Below are 21,195 nucleotides of genomic sequence, written 5' to 3'. Positions count from 1 at the left end.
AAGTGCCTTGGTGAATGGGGAATTACCGCCCCCGCTCACCTTGGAGTAGGGCGGTAATTCCGCCATCCACCAAGGCGGACACGGTAAAATACAGGCGGCAATCATGACGCTAATAGCGCCATGGTTACTGCCTACCGTGTAATGAGGCCCATTGTCCTTGGACATAATACCCACAGAACACATTGAACGGTGACACAACATCGAAAAAAAGAAAGAGAAAAGAAAAAGAGAAAAATAAATAACTAAAAATTAAAATAAATGCACACATACCCTCCCCCCAACCAGAAATCCTCCACTAACCTACTTCTCATGCAAGTGATTAAATACCTACCCACCATAGAGGCTGTGAAAAGGTGTCCAGAGGTCTAAGTAATCATCCTCTTTATTTAGTTTTTGAAACAAGAACTTCTCAAAGTCAGATAACACTTGCACCTCACTCACCCAACTCTCCACTCGCGTTTCTTTCCTTGTTTTAAACAATTTTAATATTTGCTTTACAGAAACTGCTAGCACTTTGTCAATCCATTGACTATACTGCCTAGCAATCTTACACCGGCCTCTATTGGCTAGTAAAAGGACTTGCAAAGGCATCCTAGGACAGGTCATTGATAATACTGTATCCCTTCTGTCCAATACATCCCACCAAACAATCCCTCAACACATGCATAAGAGTAACCCTCTCCTTACCACAACCCCAGCAAACAGCATTTCCAATCAAGCCTAAACCATGCATACGCACCGGAGTCCAGTACAGACGTCCCAAAACTCTCTGATGTGTAAATCTCAAATTCAGATCCAACTTACTCCTAAAACCTACTCGTCCTATCTGGCCTCATTCCTTATCCAAAATGTCACCATTTTTTCCAGGAGTCATCAATGAGAGGATCCACGGGCATTAGCTTAACATATGTGGATACCATATGTGGTGATGAAGCAAAAATAGCACACCCTGCTGGTTTCATCCTTTATTGGCATAGATAACATACCTAGTCCAATGAATCTAACTCTCTCTATTGCTCAGACCATATAACCATTGCAGTTCCTCAAAAGGTACCATTCGTCCATCCCGCCGCACATCCCCTATCTCAAGTATTCCCCTTGAAATCCAACTATGCCAGTACAATCTCCTATTAGCAATTTGAAGACCAGGATTATGCCAGAGGGAGGCGCTTTCTAATAACATTCTGTATGTCTGTTGCTCCCCAGATGCTTTTCAATTATTTGGCACTGAGAATTCACAGTGTAAGAACTGCCATGGGGGCTCAAAGTGACGGCTTTGCTGGGGATACTGAGCTGTGCACTCTGGGACACAGGTATGTACTGTGTGTGGCACACATGTTTTTAATGAATAGTTCTTACACTACAGTGTAATTGGAAGGTTTTTACCTCGGATTGTCTGGGTGTGTTTCTTCTTTTGTTGCTTGTGGAGATTTATTGTCCAGCAACATAGACTGAACAATTAGGGATGATGGGGAGTACCCACGTTCTAACATTATTTAAGGTAATTGATTTACCGTTGTTTTAAAATGAGATAAAGGCCATCCAGATGAGAGGCATATAAACTATACATTGTGATTTAAAGAACGTGTTGGTTATAATGTATTGGAGTGGTTAAATCATTTTTAACTCACAAAGGGTGATTACGGATGTTTTGTTATTTATTTTTGTAGATCTCTTCGCACTAGTGAGGAAAATGCATAAGCGCTTCGTTACAGCACCATCTCTACCCTGAAGATAATCCATACATAGGAAGAGACTGAGTGGTTTCGTATATCCTGAAGAAGACGGACAACATTGGATGAAATAATTGTGTTGTCTGTCTAAACTATATTGAAAGGATGGTGTTCGCTATTTACATCTAGTTCGGAACTTTTAGAAAATAAATTGGTTTTTGTTCCCATAACCACCTCATAGTTGACACTTGGTCCTCTACGAATGTTTAGAGATCAATATTAGAGGTGTATGGTGACTATTGGCCATTGTTATAAGATCTTTGAGAGACATGAAAGGCTCTAATATGTGGTCTGTATATTATTCCATTGGTATAGTGTTTTCATTATAATAAATTGCACTTTATGCTGTATGTTGCAGATCATATTAGACTTGCATTTACGATATATTAATCTGTTCATATGTATTTTGACATTTATGCAAGCCATACTTTCTGATGAACTTTATTGCTGTCTCTTTGCAAATTGTAGTCAGCTAGATTGAAGTGATTTATATTAGTCGTTATTTATAATGTATTATCTATGTCTTTTTTTTAACTATTGATACATGTTCTTGCCGCTGTTCATATTAATACATTTATTTGAATTGTAGATCTCTATTACTTAGGCTATTGAATAGCCTCTATGCCTGTGCGTTTCTCTATGCATAATACAGTATAAATATATTTTGCATGGAAATGAATTAGTGTATGTTTATGCAGTTTACCTCGTGAGACACCACCCTGCTGTACTCTTGGGGAATTGGGGAGTCATTTGCAATGGGGACAGCTCCAGGCACATCAGGGGCCTTCTCTGTTACAATGCCCCAGTGAAGGATCTCTTCCAGATAACTGGATTTTACAAAAGAGTTCCCTATTCCCATTTAGTTTACATTTAGGTGATAAAACCTTGTGCAGGAGGCACCAAAGGTAGCACACGTCGGCCATTTTGACAAATGTGCTCCACCTCTCTGCCTTGCAATTTAGCTCGTTGCAGACTAGGTTGTCTTGGGGAGAAAAGCAACATGTATGATATTTTAGGGGTCGGAGTAGTATATCAGGATTGTTTTGGATTGGAGGCAAAATGTAATGCTGACTGTCATCTCAGAGTGCTAGGACTTTATGAGGAAGGAAGATAAGTCTATATAGTTGTGAAACTCCTTAATGACTTTCAATATCAGACTAGCAGTTTATTTATATTTTTATGAAAAGTTGTAAAGGAAAGGAGACTAAAAATTAACCTTATTGGGAAGGTCATTCTCAGTTAATGATTACTAAACCAGGATACTGGAACAACAGACTACTACTAATGATAATAATAGCAATGATATTACTACCACATATCATATATCAAATTCTTCCTACTTCCAAGCACTGTGATAGTAGATGTTATTATCACCCATACTAAATGTATCGACCGCAGAAGAATGAAGGGTTCAGTTGGTAATGGTGAATTTGTACTTGTGAATGCAGTTTGCACAGAAATGTCTGAGTCAAGTGCTTCTTGTTTTATTTTTTATTTTGTTTGCATCATGAAGTAAATTACATCCAATAAATGTGCAATATACAGTAATCCAGCTGACAGGGCAGATAAAAAAAAATGCAGTGATGTTAAATTGAAAGAATAGTTCCAGGAGGAGCTCTGCCAGCCGTCAGGAGTTTGCGGTTGGCTCACTTGGTGGTTGCGGGGGCAGTGGGGGGGATAGAGAAGCATCCCTTCTGGTGCCACTGCATGTCCCTGATACGGCGGATGGACTGCATCTGGGGCTGAAAAGCGGACCATTCGTTCCAGTGCCTGTAGTCGCCATGCTCAAAGAGGTACTGATAGCCTCTGTAGCCAGGGTACTGGTATCCGACCCAACTGTAAGGAAGAAGCGAAACGTACACCTTAAAGAACGTGGGGCTCATTTTGGGGAGTGCTTTATAACAATACATTAATTCAGCCGAAATAGCATAACATCAGCCATCAAACCCGGGTAAAACTTTTAACCAGTGTGACATTTGCATGAGCAGGATTCCCCCAACTAGTTCTCAATAGATATTTTTCAAAGCAATAGCTTTTGCCTGAAACACTTTGATGGAAACAGTAACCATGACCACGTAGCCTTGATATAATATAGTAATCATGGCTGAAAACTTAAGCTTGAAATGATTGGGCACTAGAAAACATTAGAAGTCAGTGAGCAATTGAGATTTGCCCCTGCTACCTCAGACCTGATACACAAAACCTAAAACTGGGGCAAATCAGGAGATGCCAGGAGCGTCTTACAAAGGCTATCGTGCATAATTTGATCAAGGGCACCTCAGAGGAGTATCAGGCACGTGACGATTGGCTCTAGATTTCGGAAAATGTGAGGTGCTGATGGCCCTTTCATAATTTGCTCCACTGCAGATCTTTGAGAATCGGGCACACGATGAGTTTGAAACACAGCTGTTCTTTTAGAAAACCACTCTACTTCCGCTCCTAGAGTATCTGAAAGAAGATGTGTGTACCGAATATCACCCACGGAAACTCTTATAATGTCTTCCCATTTCCCCGACCAAAAACGATTTGAAAATATTTACAGAGTTTGAACTTTCAGCCTGTTTACAGCCTTTCAAGCGAACTCATTTTGATTTGTGACTGTCCACATTTCCTTTCAAGTAATTCCTTTACAGCCAAAAGATTTAAACTATAGGCCTGATAGTTTGACATAAGAATAATTTTAATGTGTTCATATCAAATCTAGATAAAGTGAATGACTTTATGCATTTACATAGAACACTGCATCCATTGGGATATAGAATGCGACCATCAACGTTGTTCTAAACATGAGTTAAACAAGCCAAAAACACACAGTGCAGCAAAAAGAGTGAGAACTTGGGCTGCAGCCGTGACCTAGGAAGTGGTCTAATTCTAGCTGCGAGGAGCAAGTAGAGGCGTGTGGTTTGGGTTTTTAGGACTGCTGTTTCCGGCTTCCATGACCTAGGAAGTAGTCTAATTCTAGCAGCAGGAGCAAGTAGAGGCGTGTGGTTTGGGTTTGAGGACTGCAGATTCCGGCTGTCATGACCTAGAAAGCGGTCTAATTCTAGCAGGGGGGAGCAAGTAGAGCCGTGTGGTTTGGGTTTTTTGGACTGCAGTTTCCAGCTACCATGACCAAGGAAGCGGTCTAATTCTAGCAGCGAGGAGCAAGTAGAGGCGTGTGGTTTGGGTTTTTTGGACTGCAGTTTCCAGCTACCATGACCTAGGAAGCGGTCTAATTCTAGCAGCGAGGAGCAAGTAGAGGCGTGTGGTTTGGGTTTTTTGGACTGCAGTTTCCAGCTACCATGACCTAGGAAGCGGTCTAATTCTAGCAGCGAGGAGCAAGTAGAGGCGTGTGGTTTGGGTTTTTTGGACTGCAGTTTCCAGCTACCATGACCTAGGAAGCGGTCTAATTCTAGCTCCGAGGAGCAAGTAGAGGCGTGTGGTTTGGGATTTTTGGACTGCAGTTTCCAGCTACCATGACCTAGGAAGCGGTCTAATTCTAGCAGGGGGGAGCAAGTACAGCCGTGTGGTTTGGGTTTTTTGGACTGCAGTTTCCAGCTACCAGGACCTAGGAAGCGGTCTAATTCTAGCAGCGAGGAGCAAGTAGAGGCGTGTGGTTTGGGCTTTTTTGGACTGTAGTTTCCAGCTACCATGACCTAGGAAGCGGTCTAATTCTAGCAGCGAGGAGCAAGTAGAGGCGTGTGGTTTGGGTTTTTTGGACTGCAGTTTCCAGCTACCATGACCTAGGAAGAGGTCTAATTCTAGCAGCGAGGAGCAAGCAGAGGCGTGTGGTGGTTTGGGTTTGAGGACTGCCGTTTCCGTTTTAGAAGTCGGAGGAAAATGCTTGAGGCAAATCTTCAACTTGAAGGGACTGTGTGAGGAACCCACGGGGAGGTGCAACTGACTGAGGCCCGGCGCGAGGGCAGAGAGCATACCACACGTATGTTGCTGATGCTGATCGCTGGTAGAGACTGTGGGTTCTACAAGGCACTAGTAAAGGTGGACCATTCTGTGGATCCTTTCAAGCATTATACCTTGGCAACAATGAACAATGACCATAGGGAGTTGAGTATTTAGTGCTGACGTGGCGTCACTGAAGCATCCATGATCCAGGAGTGGCAGGCACTACTCAGCTAGGGGAAGGGGGGGTTATGAAGGTGCAACTTATGTGGCAGTTATAGACAGGGGTGCATCCATTTTGGGGCGCGGGCGTGTTAATATACCCATCAGACAATTGCACCAATAATCACCCAGCTTTGTGTCAGAGTTTTTCCCATTGTATATTTAATATATGTATTTGCTATGGATTAATGCGGGAGACCCAACCTCCCCCCTCCCGACATGCGGTTTTTAGGCTGCAGTTTTTCATCGTGCTCTGAACCGGTCACGAAGTGGAGGAGGCGCTTCGCGCAGATGAAATGCTGGGCGTGGAGGAGGCGCTTCGCGCAGATGAAATGCTGGGCGTGGAGGAGGCGCATTGCGCAGATGAAATGCTGGGCGTGGGGGAGGCGCTTCGCGCAGATGAAATGCTGGGCGTGGAGGAGGCGCATCGCGCAGATGAAATGCTGGGCGTGGAGGAGGCGCATCGCGCAGATGAAATGCTGGCGTAGAAAAAACTGCCGTGTGGTTTGGTAGCTGAGATCATATTACAGGACTGTAGCCGGGATTGGAAGGGGGAAATGTAGAGTGTATTGCTTTTTGTCAACAGAGCACATACTTCTGATTTCAGAATCCCGCACAGTTTGTATTCAGGTGCCAAGGGCAGGGCTAGAACCCAGGCTGCTTCCTAGTTCCAGAGCGAACACATCAAACAGTAGCGGGCACGAGCAGACATCTCAGTAGCAGTGAAAGTGGAATCCATGGTGCAGTATTAGTAAAAAATGCCACCCTTTGCGACTGAATGCTTAACCTTCAAGGTTCACACACGTCCCTTTAATGCAGAAGCAACCTGCTCTGAGGTTCTTGCCCTGTTGTCTATTGAGAATGTGAGAATCATTTAAACTACATATTTGCATTCGTCATTATGTGAGTAATGCATGTCCGATGTCATAGGTAGAACACAGGACGTAGCGGGAGGGGAAGAATGCGGGCACGAGCATTTCCCATAAGGCAGAGCGCAGAGGCGAGGAAAGGACCAGACTTACGTTCCGCTGGGCACTCTCACGCTTCCCACACGGTCACAGAATCCGTAGGCCCACAGGCTCGGCACGTCATCCTCGTGGATCTCCATCGTGTTGCCCTTGAAGTCAGCGGTTTCATACAGGGCGATTTTATGTTCTTGGCTGTCCTGCAGGGGGCAAACAGAACGAGGCAACGGATAGTCTGTGAGGCATGCTTAGTATTTGGCATGGGTCAGTGATCTCAACGCTTGTGGGCACAGACTCAGTGGGAACTCTGCTAAGAAGGTTGGGACCCTTATGAACCGTGACTCTAGCATCAATGCCCCAATAGCCAGCAATGCATTTTGGATGTTTCATCAAAATAATTCCAAAGCATACTTACTCTTCTAGTAAAGCCTTATTAATCTATTACAGAAAGAGCACAGGATTTAAAGTCTGCTAAAAAGTCAGCTTTGTATTCAAAATAAAATGATTAGGGACAGATTTACAAAGGGTTTTTCTAATTTACTACATTCAACAGCTCACACAGGCAGAACAAAAACAACGCGTGCATTTGTGGCAACCAAGGGTGGAAATGCACACCTGCTCTTTTAGTGGGATGCTCTCCCCGGTCCAATATCTGGGATTTACTCCCAGTACCAATTTGGACACAGGGCTCTGGACATGCTGAGGTCAGCAGGCCCGACCATCCATCCACATGGATGCTTAGGGTCAATGCTGACCAGGGTCATAGAATTGTCTCGGGCACCAATGAAAAAGGGGCCCACAGATGCAGATGGCTTTTCATTCCTTTTGTGACACTGTATTAATAGTAACCAAAGGGTCTTTTTTTCACAAAGTGTGATGCAAATTGTGTATTTTTAAGAATATTTCTTCAGCAACACTGTTCAAAACTACTAGCCGCAGAGTGAATTAACTCATCAAACTGGCTCAAATTGGCCAAAAACGTGTCCCACTTTGACCAAAAAACTGACACACACTAGCATTTTGTGTTTTTGGTTCGGCCATGGGTCTATTATTGCCCTATAGGCCAGTCCGAGCCTGATGCTGACCTGAGAGATGGGCCAAAACCGCACATCTAGATACCACGAAGGGCTGTGCGACGCGTCACATGCGCACACAGCCTGGCCCTCTTACTACGCGCAGGTCCCCTCTGTGCATCATGGCACTCATGCAGAATCCTTGCAAGAGAAGGATGGGATGAGCACCCTGCACTGCTTGCAGCAGGATTTCTGAATTGGCCCTTTAACATTCTGCGCAAGAATAACTACTGGGCCGAGTGCCATTCTAACTTGGGACGCACAGCCATTTCTGAAAGCTAATGCTGTACGTCGGCTAAGTGCTCTACCTGTTGGCTTAAATAATGCATGTTTAAAGGGAGTGTCCAACTCAGGTCTGCCAAACAGCATCACCGTTGCTTTTAGCGATCAGTAACCAAACTGTACACATGCACTCGTTAAGTGTGTTATACATCTCCATTAAAACGTACAGATGTAATAAAGCACACTGCAGAGTCTAATGGGCCTTAAGTGAATCATAACGCAACACCTCTCACAAGAAAATATACTTACACTTTAAACATAATAAAACAATTAAACATAATGGGCCTGATTCAGAAAGCCTTTTTCAATCAGGTTGCACGATTATAGAGCGTGTGAATCAGGCGCCATATATTGTATCAGTCTGTAGCTGAACAAATGTTGGTACCTGTAAAGCAATTTCATTTTCTACCTGTGTTAGCCCCGGATTTATTTATGCTGGGTGAAATAATATCCCTTAAGTCTGATGTACATAAACTACATTCAGAGACTGTGGGCTTGATTCATGGAACTTTTTGCGCGGTGCAAAGGGACTCGGGAGGACAGCCTAGGGGCAACGCGCTTGCTTGGAAGCAAGATGACGCTGAGCAACAAAGGTTCGATCCCCCGGTCCGCGCTAGTCCAAAGCGACTGCACTGCCAACAAACACCCTGATTCACAGAGCGGTCCAAAGTGTATTTTAGCACCGATGTGTGAATCAGGGTGTTTGTTGGCAGTGCACCAGTGCAAAGTCACTTTTCACTGTGCTAAAAATTCCACGAATCAGGGCACCTGGCTATGGAATGCTGAACCAGGGGGTCTTCGCTTCCCTGTTGCTACATTTTCAAGTTCCATGAGATGGGAGATGGGTGGAGGATGTTTTCCTCAACCTAATCGTTTTGTAAAAAGATTCCATCAGTTTACCTTTATTATCAACCAGAAAGAATAATTCCTGTTGTAAACAGATCCTATCTCCTAACCAAGCTCACTCTTGAACTTGCTTTTGGTGTTGAATGCAAATGTAACAGGCTGTGGCTGGGATTCCTAACCACATTTGGAAAATATTATCTTACAACTTACATGATATGCCACAGACAGTTATTTATCAGTGTAGGGGGAATGTTGAGAGAGGGGGCTCATTCCATTAATTGTGTTTTATGACCGGGAAAGAGACACCCTGGCAGTGGGCAGTGGGGTTTGCTTGTACGCCTGGTTTTGACCAGTGACTGTCTTTTCTGTTTGACAACACAGCTCCACCTCCCTGATGAGGCCTGAGTAGCCTGAAACACGTGTTTGGGGTTGCTGTTGGTACTCTTGTTCAGAGGGGAATTGCCATGCTGGTCTGCCCATGTGGGTGAGACAAAGACTGATATGCAAATGGATATTTACCTTCTGTGAAAGGTACAGTGAGCTAAAGTGTGGCTGCTGACTCTCGAGTGGATACCTTCCCAAAGAACATGCCATTTTTGCTGTGTTCATTCTCGCAGAAGGGCACCTATGAATACATGTTTGACTGTTTGACAACACAGCTTGAAAACCGACCTATGCAGATTCACAGACTGCGTTTCCTTTTTTCCGTCACCATTATTTTATTATTGTCTTAAAACAACTAGCACCGTTTATCAGCAAATACACCTAATTGATTAAGATACACTGCCATCTTTCAAAACACAACATAGCAACACATATGCACGCCTCAAGGCTCAGCACCGCTACAATAATCTGCTAGTTAGTGGAAGGATGGAGAGATATGTGTGATATGTGAGAGCCCCCCTCAGAGTCAACTAATAGATGCTGTCTTTCTAAAAAGGGAATAATGGGGGGGGGGGGTCAGAGAATCTTCCTCCCTATATCATTAACCCTTTCATTGTCCTTAGGACGTATGCATACAAAACTAGATCCTGGCTTGCCCGGATGGCTTCTAAATTGTGCATGATCGGTGACCCCCGCCAGCCCCCCAAATACCAGCAACTGCGGCAACAATTTATTAGTGATCCATTGCTCGCTGGGCCCATGGTGACGTAGACAGTCAAAGCAGTCAAAGGGTTGAAAATAATGAAAGAGTGAAAATGTCGACTATTATTTATTGTTCAATAAGCGATGCTACTATGACCTTGTTCGAAGACTCCTTCATTTGAAGATGAATATGAAGAGGTGGTTTGGATGCTTACCATTCTGATGGGGCGCAGGGACAGGAAGCAGTCGCTCCTATAGCTGTTGGACCAGGTATCCCAACGAGGATACTCGCCCTTCTCCAGGATAAACATCTCCCCACGGAGGTTTGACTGCTCATAGCCAACCCAGCTGGAAAGATGGCCACCGCAGGGAAGACCCAGGTCGCACACACATGTGGAAAGGCGTTGGAAAGAACAACACATTGGTAACACAAAAGAAGGAGACAAGAAGGAACATTTTAACACCATTTATTTCTGCCAGGCAAACAACACCTCGCGTTAAATTGACAGAAATTAACTGAATCTAAAAATGTACGCCATAAATTGTTTGACCGCGTGTCCGAAATTAGACATAGGGCCTCATCACGAGTTTGGCGGTAACCCTTAAATCCGGCGGTAGCGCTGTTACCGCCGGATTTAAGGGTCCGCCAAATCAAGGGCTTGGTGGATTCATTCCCAGCTCTGAGCTGGGGGAAATCAGCCGAAAATTCACGCTCATACCGCCGGCGGGAAATCCGCCGGCGGTATGAGCGCAAAATATCCCCATTGAGCCCAATGGGGAATGGGGCATTCTCGAATGGGCTCAATGGGGAATGGGGATTTCCAAATCAGCCAAACCCGTGATCCGGCGCTGATAGCGCCGGTGGGTTTGGCGGTAGGGCAGATAGCACCAGCGCTATTAGCGCCAGCGTTACCGCCCAACTCGTGATGAGGCCCATACTGTAGAAACTGCGATTGCATGTTTGACATTATCAATAGAACAGTATTACTGCCATACATGAGCAAAGGGAATGGAAAATACAGCAGCGTAATGCCTTTTGTTATTTTTGCTTTGGACCTAAATTAACTTCCCTTTCTGGCCAAGCAGCCCACATGATTAACAGCTGTGAACATCAATTTTCGACAGCCATTTCCTCTTTTCAATTTGCCCTCTTTACTGAAAACTTGCTCTGTAATTGTTGCTAAAGGTGTTTAGTCTTGCTTTGGGTCCCACACCCCTTTATCTGCCAGCCAGCTAAGTTCTGCAAAATGTCCAATAGGCTTGGCGTGAGGCAAAGCGACTTTGCTATTATGCTACAGGTGGACCTTAAGGTCGCCTGGCTGCGAGAAACTTTAAAGTACATCTGTTTTGGATCGAAAATAGCCCACGTACTGAGCACTTTCTTGCTTTTAGCAGCGCAGCAGGCAAACAAATCCTCCTGGGAAGGGCATTATTAGACAAGCGATGCCCAACCAGTGGACCATTAGATGATGAATGGCTCGAGACGCCCTGCTACCTTCCAGGAATAGAAATGTGAAGTGGCCGATTCGTGTTCTGTGCACTTCTTCTGCAAAGGGACCAGTCTGCAGCAAATCTTTCACTGTTTCCTACCACCACTTTAAAAGACGATTGTAGGGCAAGGCGCCATTAGCTCTAACACTCATGTTAACTTGTATTTGGGTTCTTTGGGTCGTGAAATGGACAGGAACGCTACTGAAATTTAGCAATGGCTTGGATCAAAATGTTTGCAGCTGCAAAAACATCCCATTGTGGGACGCTGTCATGTTTGCGCACTTTGGGATTTATGTATATTCCTTTTCGATCTGAGTAATAGGGGATGGCAAAAAGGCCTTTCAAACGTTGGCAATATGTACATACCAGATATGACAACGACTGCTATTAGTAAACTATGTCTATCCGATTCAGCAAGGATCTCTTTCATAGTTGGATAATCTTTGTAATGACACGTATGCCAACATTATCCATTACATTCGGAAAACGTTAGTCCAATCCTGGTTTTGATTTAGCATTCTGGGCCTTGTAGTCCTGTATTTCCCCATTATAATCCCTGGACTGAAAATCCCAGAGTGTAAAATTAAAACCAAGGCTGGACTAGCACATCCCTAATGGAATGAATATTGTTGGCATGTATGGGAAGAATTGCCATAACACATGTCACAGCCCAACGCCTACAGGAAAATCAAAGAACATGTTGCATACAGCAAGAGTTCCCACTGTTCTTGGCATCATGGTGTGGGGGGAGGGGGCACAGACCCTTGCTTTCCTGCTACAGAAGACAGCTAAAAAAGTTCTTAAAGAAAAGGGACGTGGTTGCTCACAAGGAAGAGCACTGAGTCAAAAGCCGTTGACCATTCTGCACACAGATTCAATCCCAACCTCTTAGGGAGATGGTTCCAAGTACATTTGCGAAGCCTGCTTGGTGGTCTTGGCCCTGCTCCAGGTGGGTGTGCTAGGCCTCTGAGAGTATTAGTGCACCTGCCATCACAGAAATGAAATCACTAATTAATTTCATTCAGAAAATGAATTGACTTGTGTCTCAATGGAGAGGCTAAGGAGGAGGGGTTACCTCTTTCTCCCCTGAAAAAGAGTCCCTCTACTCCTTTGCAGCAGAGGTACAAGGCCGGTGGTCGTGTCACTTGTCATTGCTACCAGCAACCCAGATCAAGTGATGGCCTGATAATTTCCACTCCTCACTATCCGACTCCTATCCGATCTAACGCAAATTTCCCAGAATCACTACGTCCCCCAGGGAGGCCAAAACAGACCCATCTTTTCCTTGTAAAAGAGACTCGGAAAAAGGTAGCTTTTGTGTTATTTGCACATGCAAGAAAAGGGACACAACTTTTAACTTGTAAGACCAGTAAACTGTGGTCCCAGGAGGCATCTGCATTGCTACCGTTCACTTGTGACGTGTACACTAGACCGAAGAAACCGTATCGAGAGAGGATGGTTACAGATAGAGATCACTTACGGTCCAGATTCCACAATCACACTGCGCACTATGTCGAACCCACGGTCCCCAAGGCTGGCACACTCGTTTACCAGCTCCAAGTGCCGCCCCTGGAAGTTCTCCTGCTCGAAAATTACGATCTGCAATACAAACATTGCAACACAAATTCATTACCCCATTTCTCCATGTAGTGTCTCTGAGAGATGGCTTTATTACAAGAAGCAAATCTCTAACAATATGTTAATGGTTTTCATGGGCATTGGACTGCTTAATATAATCAAGAGGAACCTGAGTACTCTGCGCAGTACCAGGCCCAAATACAGAACAAGGGAGGTCACACGGCAAAGCACAGCATGAAAAGTACATGTGAAATGTGAGGAGCTATAGCTCGCATTTTCCATTGCTAACATATGAGGACCGCAGGTGGGAAAAGAGCGGGAAGGTGGCGGGGTCCATGGTGTGTCCTCAAGCAGGAGTCTGAAGAGCAGGGCCGGTGCTGTGATAAAGCAACAAAAGGCAGTCACCTATGGTGCCATCAAGAACGTGGGCACCAACTGGTGCAATTCTGGCCCCACAAACACCAAATGTGGCCCCATTTTAAGGGAGAGTTTTCTGTAAAATGGAACTTCGCCAGGAATTAGATAAATCCTTGCATTGGTCGTGTTGGGCATTTAGGTTTTACTGCCAGGGGGAAATGGGGCCCTGTCATGAAGTTACACTCTCTCCAATCTGGGAGCCCCTTGAGGTGCTTATACAAGTGTAGCCATGTACTATGTACTTTCAGGATTACCCATTATCAATTGTAATGTTTTAGGTTTGCTAGGGTAAAAGTTCCTCAAACTTTCCTTTCAGAAATAAAGATAACTTGCCATTAAAAACTCCTTTCGTGTTTTAATTGTGGTCAGAGCTAAACAATTTTCACAGTCTTATGAGGTTAACTAGACTATCTCCTTACAGTGACAAGATGGTTGCATGTCACCCAGACAGCATATTTCCACACCCGGGCTTTCCTTTTCCAACCCCTTGCTATCAGGTGCTTAAATCAATTGAAGATACACAACAGCTGTACATCGAAGAAAGCATTCGTTCATTCAATGATAGTCTGGTGTTATCCAGGGAACATGGAGTCATCAGGTCACCAAACCCTACCCTTGTGCATGACACCAGACTTTATCAAAGCAAGGGCTGACATACACTTTCTTGGCTTGACCCGTCAGAGACATTTTTAGTTTTTAAGCTAGCCTGCTACTGGATTTTACAATGACAATATGGAACCAAAAACAATTATGAAATTAATTAACCCCAAAAGAATCCTTGATAATTTAGTGGTAGCAACTTATTTCTCAGTGGTTTCCATTTTAGACTTGATGCATTGACAATGAACCATTGTTAACCTGGCTGCAGACAGGATGCATGATAGGGCAAATATTAGCTGAGTCTTAATGTTTTTTTTTTCTATCAGGTGTGCCATATATAGATTGTTAGAGGAAGGGCTATCCTTATCATTGTGATTCATACAGCACTGTTAGAATCACACACCAAGAAACCATAGTCAGTGGTGAAAGGCGCCAGGACTGGACTGGGAACTAAAAGAGGCCCTGGAAATAATTACTGGGGACCAAAAGAGGCCCTGGAAATAAAGTTCAAAGTGGCCCCATATGACACATTTTCAGCAAGCCCAATGCTTTTCCTATGAGAACATTTGCAAATACCACAGAAAAGAGGCCCAGGGTGCAGAGGCCCACCGGGAAATCTCCAGAGTTCCCTGTAGGCCAGTCCACCCCTGAAAGGCGCCCATCACCAACTGTGGGCATGGGCTCAGATACAGACAGCATCCCTGCTCGGGCTTGGACTGGCCTAGGGCAAGAAGGACATTCCTGAAACGCTGGCCCAACAGCCAGTGGGGGGTAGTTTTGCGGGACAAAGTGGTACAATTTGAAGACTTGACGCTCTGTGCAGCTGCTAGCTTTGGTCATTGTTTCTGGCTGAATGTGGGTTAAAATGCAGCATTGTCCCCAGAAATAGGCATCCAGATACCATTCAAACATGTTCTTCGCAAATCTGATTAGGAAATATAGGTCAGTTTACTTGTGCTGGCCGGGCCTTTTTTCTGCCCCTGTCAGGCCCAGTCCCTTCTGTGGTGTTCCTCTATGTTTAATACTAAAGATGGTTGCCCACAGCAGCCAGGGAACAAAGTACAGAGCCCATTTTGTCAGTCTCTTGGCGCACGGTTCTGGAAGGAAAAGGTGAACAGGAGGGGATGTTAGGGGGAGGAGAGGGAGTGGGGGGTGAGAATCCTAGAGTGTTGGTGAGCTCAAGCTGGTAGTTGCTATTTTCTGTGTGATGCCATGTGTCTAAGTGGAAGAGTGGGCAGTCTGGAGGATGTGGGTTGTGTGGTGAAATGTAGAGGTAAAAGTTGCGGCGGGTCATGAAGAGTCACATTCAGTAAACTTTCCTGGCTTTTTAGCCACTAACATTTTCCATTCAGGCACGATATCAGGTAATAAAATCACTGCAAAAATGTCTCTGGTAAAAGAAATCGCGGCAAAAATGCTGTGGTTTGACCCGGTAAAGGTGCACCCCATTATGCCATTTAAGGGGAGCGGGGGTTGCGGGGGTGTCCCCCATTCCCCTTAAATGGTACAATGGGTCTGGGGGTTGTGGGGGTGTCCCCTGCATCCTTTACATGATTGTGGCGGCAAAACCACAGCATTTTTGCCGCGAGATTTTGTATACACGGCCATTTTTTTCACGATTTTAAGACATGGAACCGCAAGCACACAAAGGCTTCGAAATATATTTGAAATGGGTCGAACTGCAAGTAGATGCAAAGTGTTGCTGTCAAAAAATCTAGGATTGGGTGAAGGGGAAACTATGAAGCCATCCGAGCTGGAAACTGAAGGTGAAAAGAAATGGCGCTCAGCTGTTCCCCAGCTCAGGGTTGAGGACCCTTGCTATTGTCACATGCGGGCAGACATTTAACCCACATCAGAGAAACTAGCTCACAAAGCGATTCCTCTACATGGATTTCTGAAGCGTTTCGTATGATAGGGCACTTGACTGAACATTGTGCAGGCTTTACATACAATGGACTGTAGATGCAAGTCCGGTGGGCAGTGGCCTTCATTCTCCTTACCTTGTATGTCCCAACCGAAGAGTCCGCTGCCTTGCTGGGCTTGCTGATTGGCACAGGCACAGAAGCAGGTGCCCCCTTCTCTTTGGAGGAGTCTCTGCCATGGCTGGCAGCGGTGGCGGCCGCAGCGGCAGCAGCAGCTTTAGAGGTCTGGGACATGGTGGATGTTCTAGCGAAGAGCTGAAAAAACAGACCGGAATTTAGAAGATTGTTTTCAACAGACATTCCCAAATAAAGAAATTCTAAGGATATTAAGGAAGGAAATGTTGGAGGAGCCTCTCCACCCAAGCAGAGGACCTGGGCACCTTATTGGATCTTCCCCAACTGTGTTTTCCAGGGGCACCAATACATCATGAAAGACAGACGTGCAATTGATATTGATATTGATATTTTATTTATTTTTATGTGCAAGTATGATGTATGCTGATTCAATGTGAATGAACTTCACTGCTTCCTGTCTCCCTTTACAATTGCAACCAGCCGTACAGATAAGGTGTGTATCAGCCACTTTTACTTCCTAAAAATCATCAAATACTCCCCAAAAATAAAAATAGGGACTAAAAATACTCCTAAGAAAAAATGGGATGCAGACAGGGAGTACATCGCGCCCCAGCTTTTACCCAAATAGCTCCATGGAAATGTTTGGACCAGCATGTAGTGCCACAGGAAGAAACTACTATTATTATTGCCTGTTCAGATGAACTAAACAAATGCATGACTAACTAGGTGCAAAGAAATAATGATTACAAGGCCATTTCCGTTTTCCAGTTAAAACATATTTTTACTCGATTATAAAATACTCCCGTTTGGAAATGCACTCACATTTTTTACTCCCCCAAAAAATCATTTTACTGCCAAGTTCAAAATCTTGCCTGGAGTACTGATTGCAACCATGCAAAATGTAAACATGTTCTCCAAAATCGAATACTGACCCTGTTTCACGAAGAATACCTCAAGTGAGAAAAGTGCAATAGGATTTTTTCACTTGTAGATCCTGAAAAACGGGCAGGTCACTAATGCATTATTGGCTGCCTACAACTGCGGGGGTGCTGGAAGCGCATTTCACAGGGAACATTTGGATCCCTGTTTTAGGGTCAGGAATGCAAACGGGAAACTAGTTCACACCACTGCTGTTCCTGTAAAAAAGAACACATAGAAGGGACATAAAGAGCCCTTCTATGCGTTGCTTTTCTATGCAACGTGGGTCCTGTTGGTGACTTGAGCTTTGAGATTATGCTGAAAATTGGTGCTACCGTGACATTCCATTAGAGTTAAAAAAATCAGCGGCCTGCAGTAAACTCTAAAGGGGGAATATTTATTTTTGTTTTGAATAAACTCAGCCTGATAATGGCTTTCCCCCCCACTACAGAGGCTTCTAGAAGCGCCCACGCTAGTCGGAAGTCAAAAAACAGAATTAGCAGGATATACTGCACTCTTCACTACCCAAGTTAGAGCCTGATTCACAGAGCGTTGTCCAGTCGGATTGTGCCATAGTGCAACGTTTCTCTAAGTCTTGTCAGCACCAAACAGCCGCCTGCTTAATGGCAACCCGGGATGACTGCTTACCTGTGGAGCTGTTTCCTGCTGGAGCTACGGGGCTTGTTGGTGGAGGTTCGCTGAGGCCCAACATATATACCCTGGCAAGAGCAGGCTGCGTAGCCTGGTGGACAATAGAAGCGTTAGCTCATCAGGGTCGCTGGTGAAGCTGCCAGTCATCACAAAATCCCGTGCAGTCAGTGGGCTGGAAGCAGCGGCCATTCACAGCAGCTGAAGCAAGCACTTTGCTTTGTTTTGAACTTGTACACTAAACACATATGGGAGAAAATCCTGACCAGTGTGTTTTGGAGCGTTCCGTGTCATACCTAAGCAGCACATACTTCTCAACCTTAACACATGTAATTGGCAGGCATTTTAGATCCGATAAGTGGGTCACTATTGGAATGCAATGTAACGTACTACACTGCATACAGTCTAAAAGAAGTAAAACAAAAAATGTGACCTATTAATTAATTCACCCAAAGTAGGACTGTTTATACTATTTGTGGTCTCATGAAATATTAAGGTGACATACCTATTAAACAGTGTTGTCTTGTGATTTTAGCCATTTGCATTTTCAAAGGAAAATTTGTAAAATGTTCATTGCAAAATAGCTCAAACAAATGTTACAGATCGCCTCAATAACCTACCAAGACGGCTCAAGAGTTTTTATTAAATGTTTTCACTATGGGCCATACTTTTCACTCTGGTCTTCCCCCGTCTCCCTCCACCCCAGGCCAGACTTCCCTAAATCCCAAGGTCTTCACTAGGTTACCCATATTATCTAAACATCTGGCTTGCTACTCGTGAGGGCCTTAAGGCAACCGGCTTATGTCGCTTACTACGCCCCAGGATTTTTCTAGATGGATGCTAAACTGGGATGCCACAATAGCAATATTATCAAGAAGTATTCCCTTCCAAACACCCAGGTCTCACTCGGTCTTTCCTCTCACGCTCTCGTGCTTCTTGCCCTGATGATCTTTCCTGCCTTTCCCTTCCTTCTACTCTCATCCCTTCTCCTCGTCCCACTCTCCTCTTTCTCTTCCTCGCTCTTCCACTCTCTTTCCCTCTGTTGTTCTTCTGTCTGCTCCTACTCTTCCTCGCTCTCTATTATTCCTTATGCCCATCTCTACTTCTCTCTACTCCCTCTCTACTGCACTTCACTCCCCTCTCTACTACTCTACATACACTTCTCTACTACTCTCCCAGTCACTGCTCTTTCCCTCTACTACTTTCCTCACCCATCTCTGCTACTCTCCACTCTCTCACTCTATTACTCTCCACTCCATTGAATACTTTACACTCAACTCCCAACTTTATCACAGTCACCCTCCTTTCTATGGTGAGCCTTAGGATCGGGTCTCCGCTGTGATGAACCATGGACTCAGCAGTCCCAAAATACTAGAGAGAAAACACTGGATAGATGTTGTACAGCAGGTATGGGGAAAGCAAAAGTGGTGCACTTCCTTTGTTGTTGGGCAAATGTAAAGTGGACAGAGACTGGGGCCTTCCCAACCCCCTCACCCATCCACTGGGGCATGACTGACTTTGGCAAATCTCCTGTTAGACCTCCTATGACAGGGTGAGAGGGGTACCCATTCCCCCTTGACAGGTTCAGGTCCTTGACCCTGTCAAACAATTAAAACAAAAATAAGGCTTTATATGAATTACAGGAGTGGGGTAAATTTAAACAACACTGTGTCAGCAAATTCCACAAATGGCACCAGTACCCCCTCTGCTGTATATCAATACTGAGAATATGCACCTACTATTATTTTGAGGTTATTATAAGACCATGTAATTAAATGTTAGATACCATACAATTTGGATTAATTTGAACATGTGGATCTATTAAAAACATAAAATAAAGACTATACATTTTCTGTATACCTAGTCATATTCAGTTTTTTGGCCCAAAAATGGAATAAGACTAGGGATGTAGAAGATTTATTTCTTCATTTTATGATTTCTAATTTACATATTTATGTATGACAGCAGCACTAATACTTTCCCTTAGCTTCTAATAAAATATCTAGATGGCGGAAATTGGTTGTGTACACCATGGCCAACATAAAGGCTACTTTGTTAACTTTAATCCAGAATCCCACGAGGGTTAAGGTCAAATTATTCCAATGGGATTGGTGTCAAACCATAATGAGATGCAATAAATACAGGGTCAATGGGGAAACAGGGTAGGGAGATGGGTCAAACTTAATTCGACCAGTGGTAGGGGCCTAAGATGGAAAAGGGGGCGAGAGATGTCCCGACCTTGAAACGGATGGACCGCAGGGAACAGGGAACACATCCACCCCTAGAGGAACACGCAGGGTGATAATTTCTGCACACCATAATGTACTAAAGGGGAAGGGATATGGGCGGCACTTAGCCAGAACATCAGAGGTAGAAAAGGTACTGCCACTAAATAACCCTACTAAAAACCCACACTTCTACATACACCGTAGGGGTGGCAATTGCAGCACACTAGAATGTACAACATGGGTAGAGATATGAGCCACAGTTAGTCAGAACAGCGGGGGTAGGAACGGGCACTGCCACTAACCAACCTTACTAAAAACTCACCCTTCTGCATACACCTCTCAAACTCTGAACTAAACACAACCATACCTCTACAGCACAACAAACCGCACACACTTCTCTACACCACAACAATGAAGTGCGTTTGGTTTACAGCAAGACTGTTTAAGACTGCCATACAGCAAGTTGGAGGAGGAACATGCCCTGTTTGAGGAGTCTCTGGAGGATTCCATGGACTACTGGATGTGCTCTGAAGCCACAGTTAAAAGGTAAAATTTGACATTGGATCAGCAGTTGTAGGGCGGTCATATAACTGTGCCTTTCTTTGTTTAAATGTCTTCTTGGAAAGTCTGCCTAGCTCCTTTAAAGGACTGCTGACCTCCATTTGCAACATATATTTGTATGGCTGCATCTTGATGATTTACTATATCTGTCGACTTTGTTTCTCATTCCATCAGTCCTGTTATGCCCCCCCTTCTGTTACCCTTGAAGTCAAGGATGCCTGTTGCAGTACTGAAACATGATTCTCCCCGGACTGTAGCAGAGGGCCTGCTGTTGTGGTGACTTTGAGCAGGCCATTGGGAAGAGTGGGCATTGTGACAGCAACTCCCTGAGGTCTCCCTTTCTAGTTGCAGGTTGCCCTATTTTGGGCTTTTCTTCTGAACGGTTCTACATACTTTGAGTCAGGTTCACTTATCTCATGTAATTAATTGCCCCCCCCCCCTTCTGTGTACTCCATTGGACTGCTAGATCACATATTAGAATCATTTGGTATTTCTTTGGTGGTCTGTTTATTTTGGTTTCTGTCTTTTTAACTGCTGTGTTTCATTTTGCCATTTACAAAATATGTTAACGTCTTCCTTCAAGCGCCAAGAAGCCTCCCTTTTGAGGAATATAAGTTCTCTTATCAACAAAGATCAAATCACATCAAATCAAACCACCTATTGAAGAAGCA

At 44.5% G+C, this 21,195-nt stretch overlaps 1 protein-coding gene across 1 annotated transcript; it reads right to left on the bottom strand.

Moving 5' to 3' along the window:
• Positions 1-3,209: 3,209 nt before the first annotated feature.
• On the bottom strand, positions 3,210-17,773 carry CRYBB1 (crystallin beta B1). Its single transcript, XM_069620400.1, has 6 exons — positions 17,736-17,773; positions 16,173-16,349; positions 13,058-13,176; positions 10,302-10,434; positions 6,857-6,999; positions 3,210-3,569 (listed from the first exon to the last, which is right to left on the bottom strand). Exons 2-6 carry the CDS (start codon positions 16,326-16,328, stop codon positions 3,380-3,382), a joined length of 741 nt encoding a protein of 246 aa, XP_069476501.1. The 5' UTR covers positions 16,329-16,349; positions 17,736-17,773; the 3' UTR covers positions 3,210-3,379.
• Positions 17,774-21,195: the final 3,422 nt, after the last annotated feature.

The sequence above is a fragment of the Ambystoma mexicanum genome, chromosome 10 (assembly GCF_040938575.1).
Source record: "Ambystoma mexicanum isolate Mex_15411 chromosome 10, UKY_AmexF1_1, whole genome shotgun sequence".
Classification (NCBI taxonomy): Eukaryota; Metazoa; Chordata; class Amphibia; order Caudata; family Ambystomatidae; genus Ambystoma; species Ambystoma mexicanum.
Note: the sequence above shows the minus strand (reverse complement) of the source record. Positions and strands in the feature narration are given on the sequence as shown.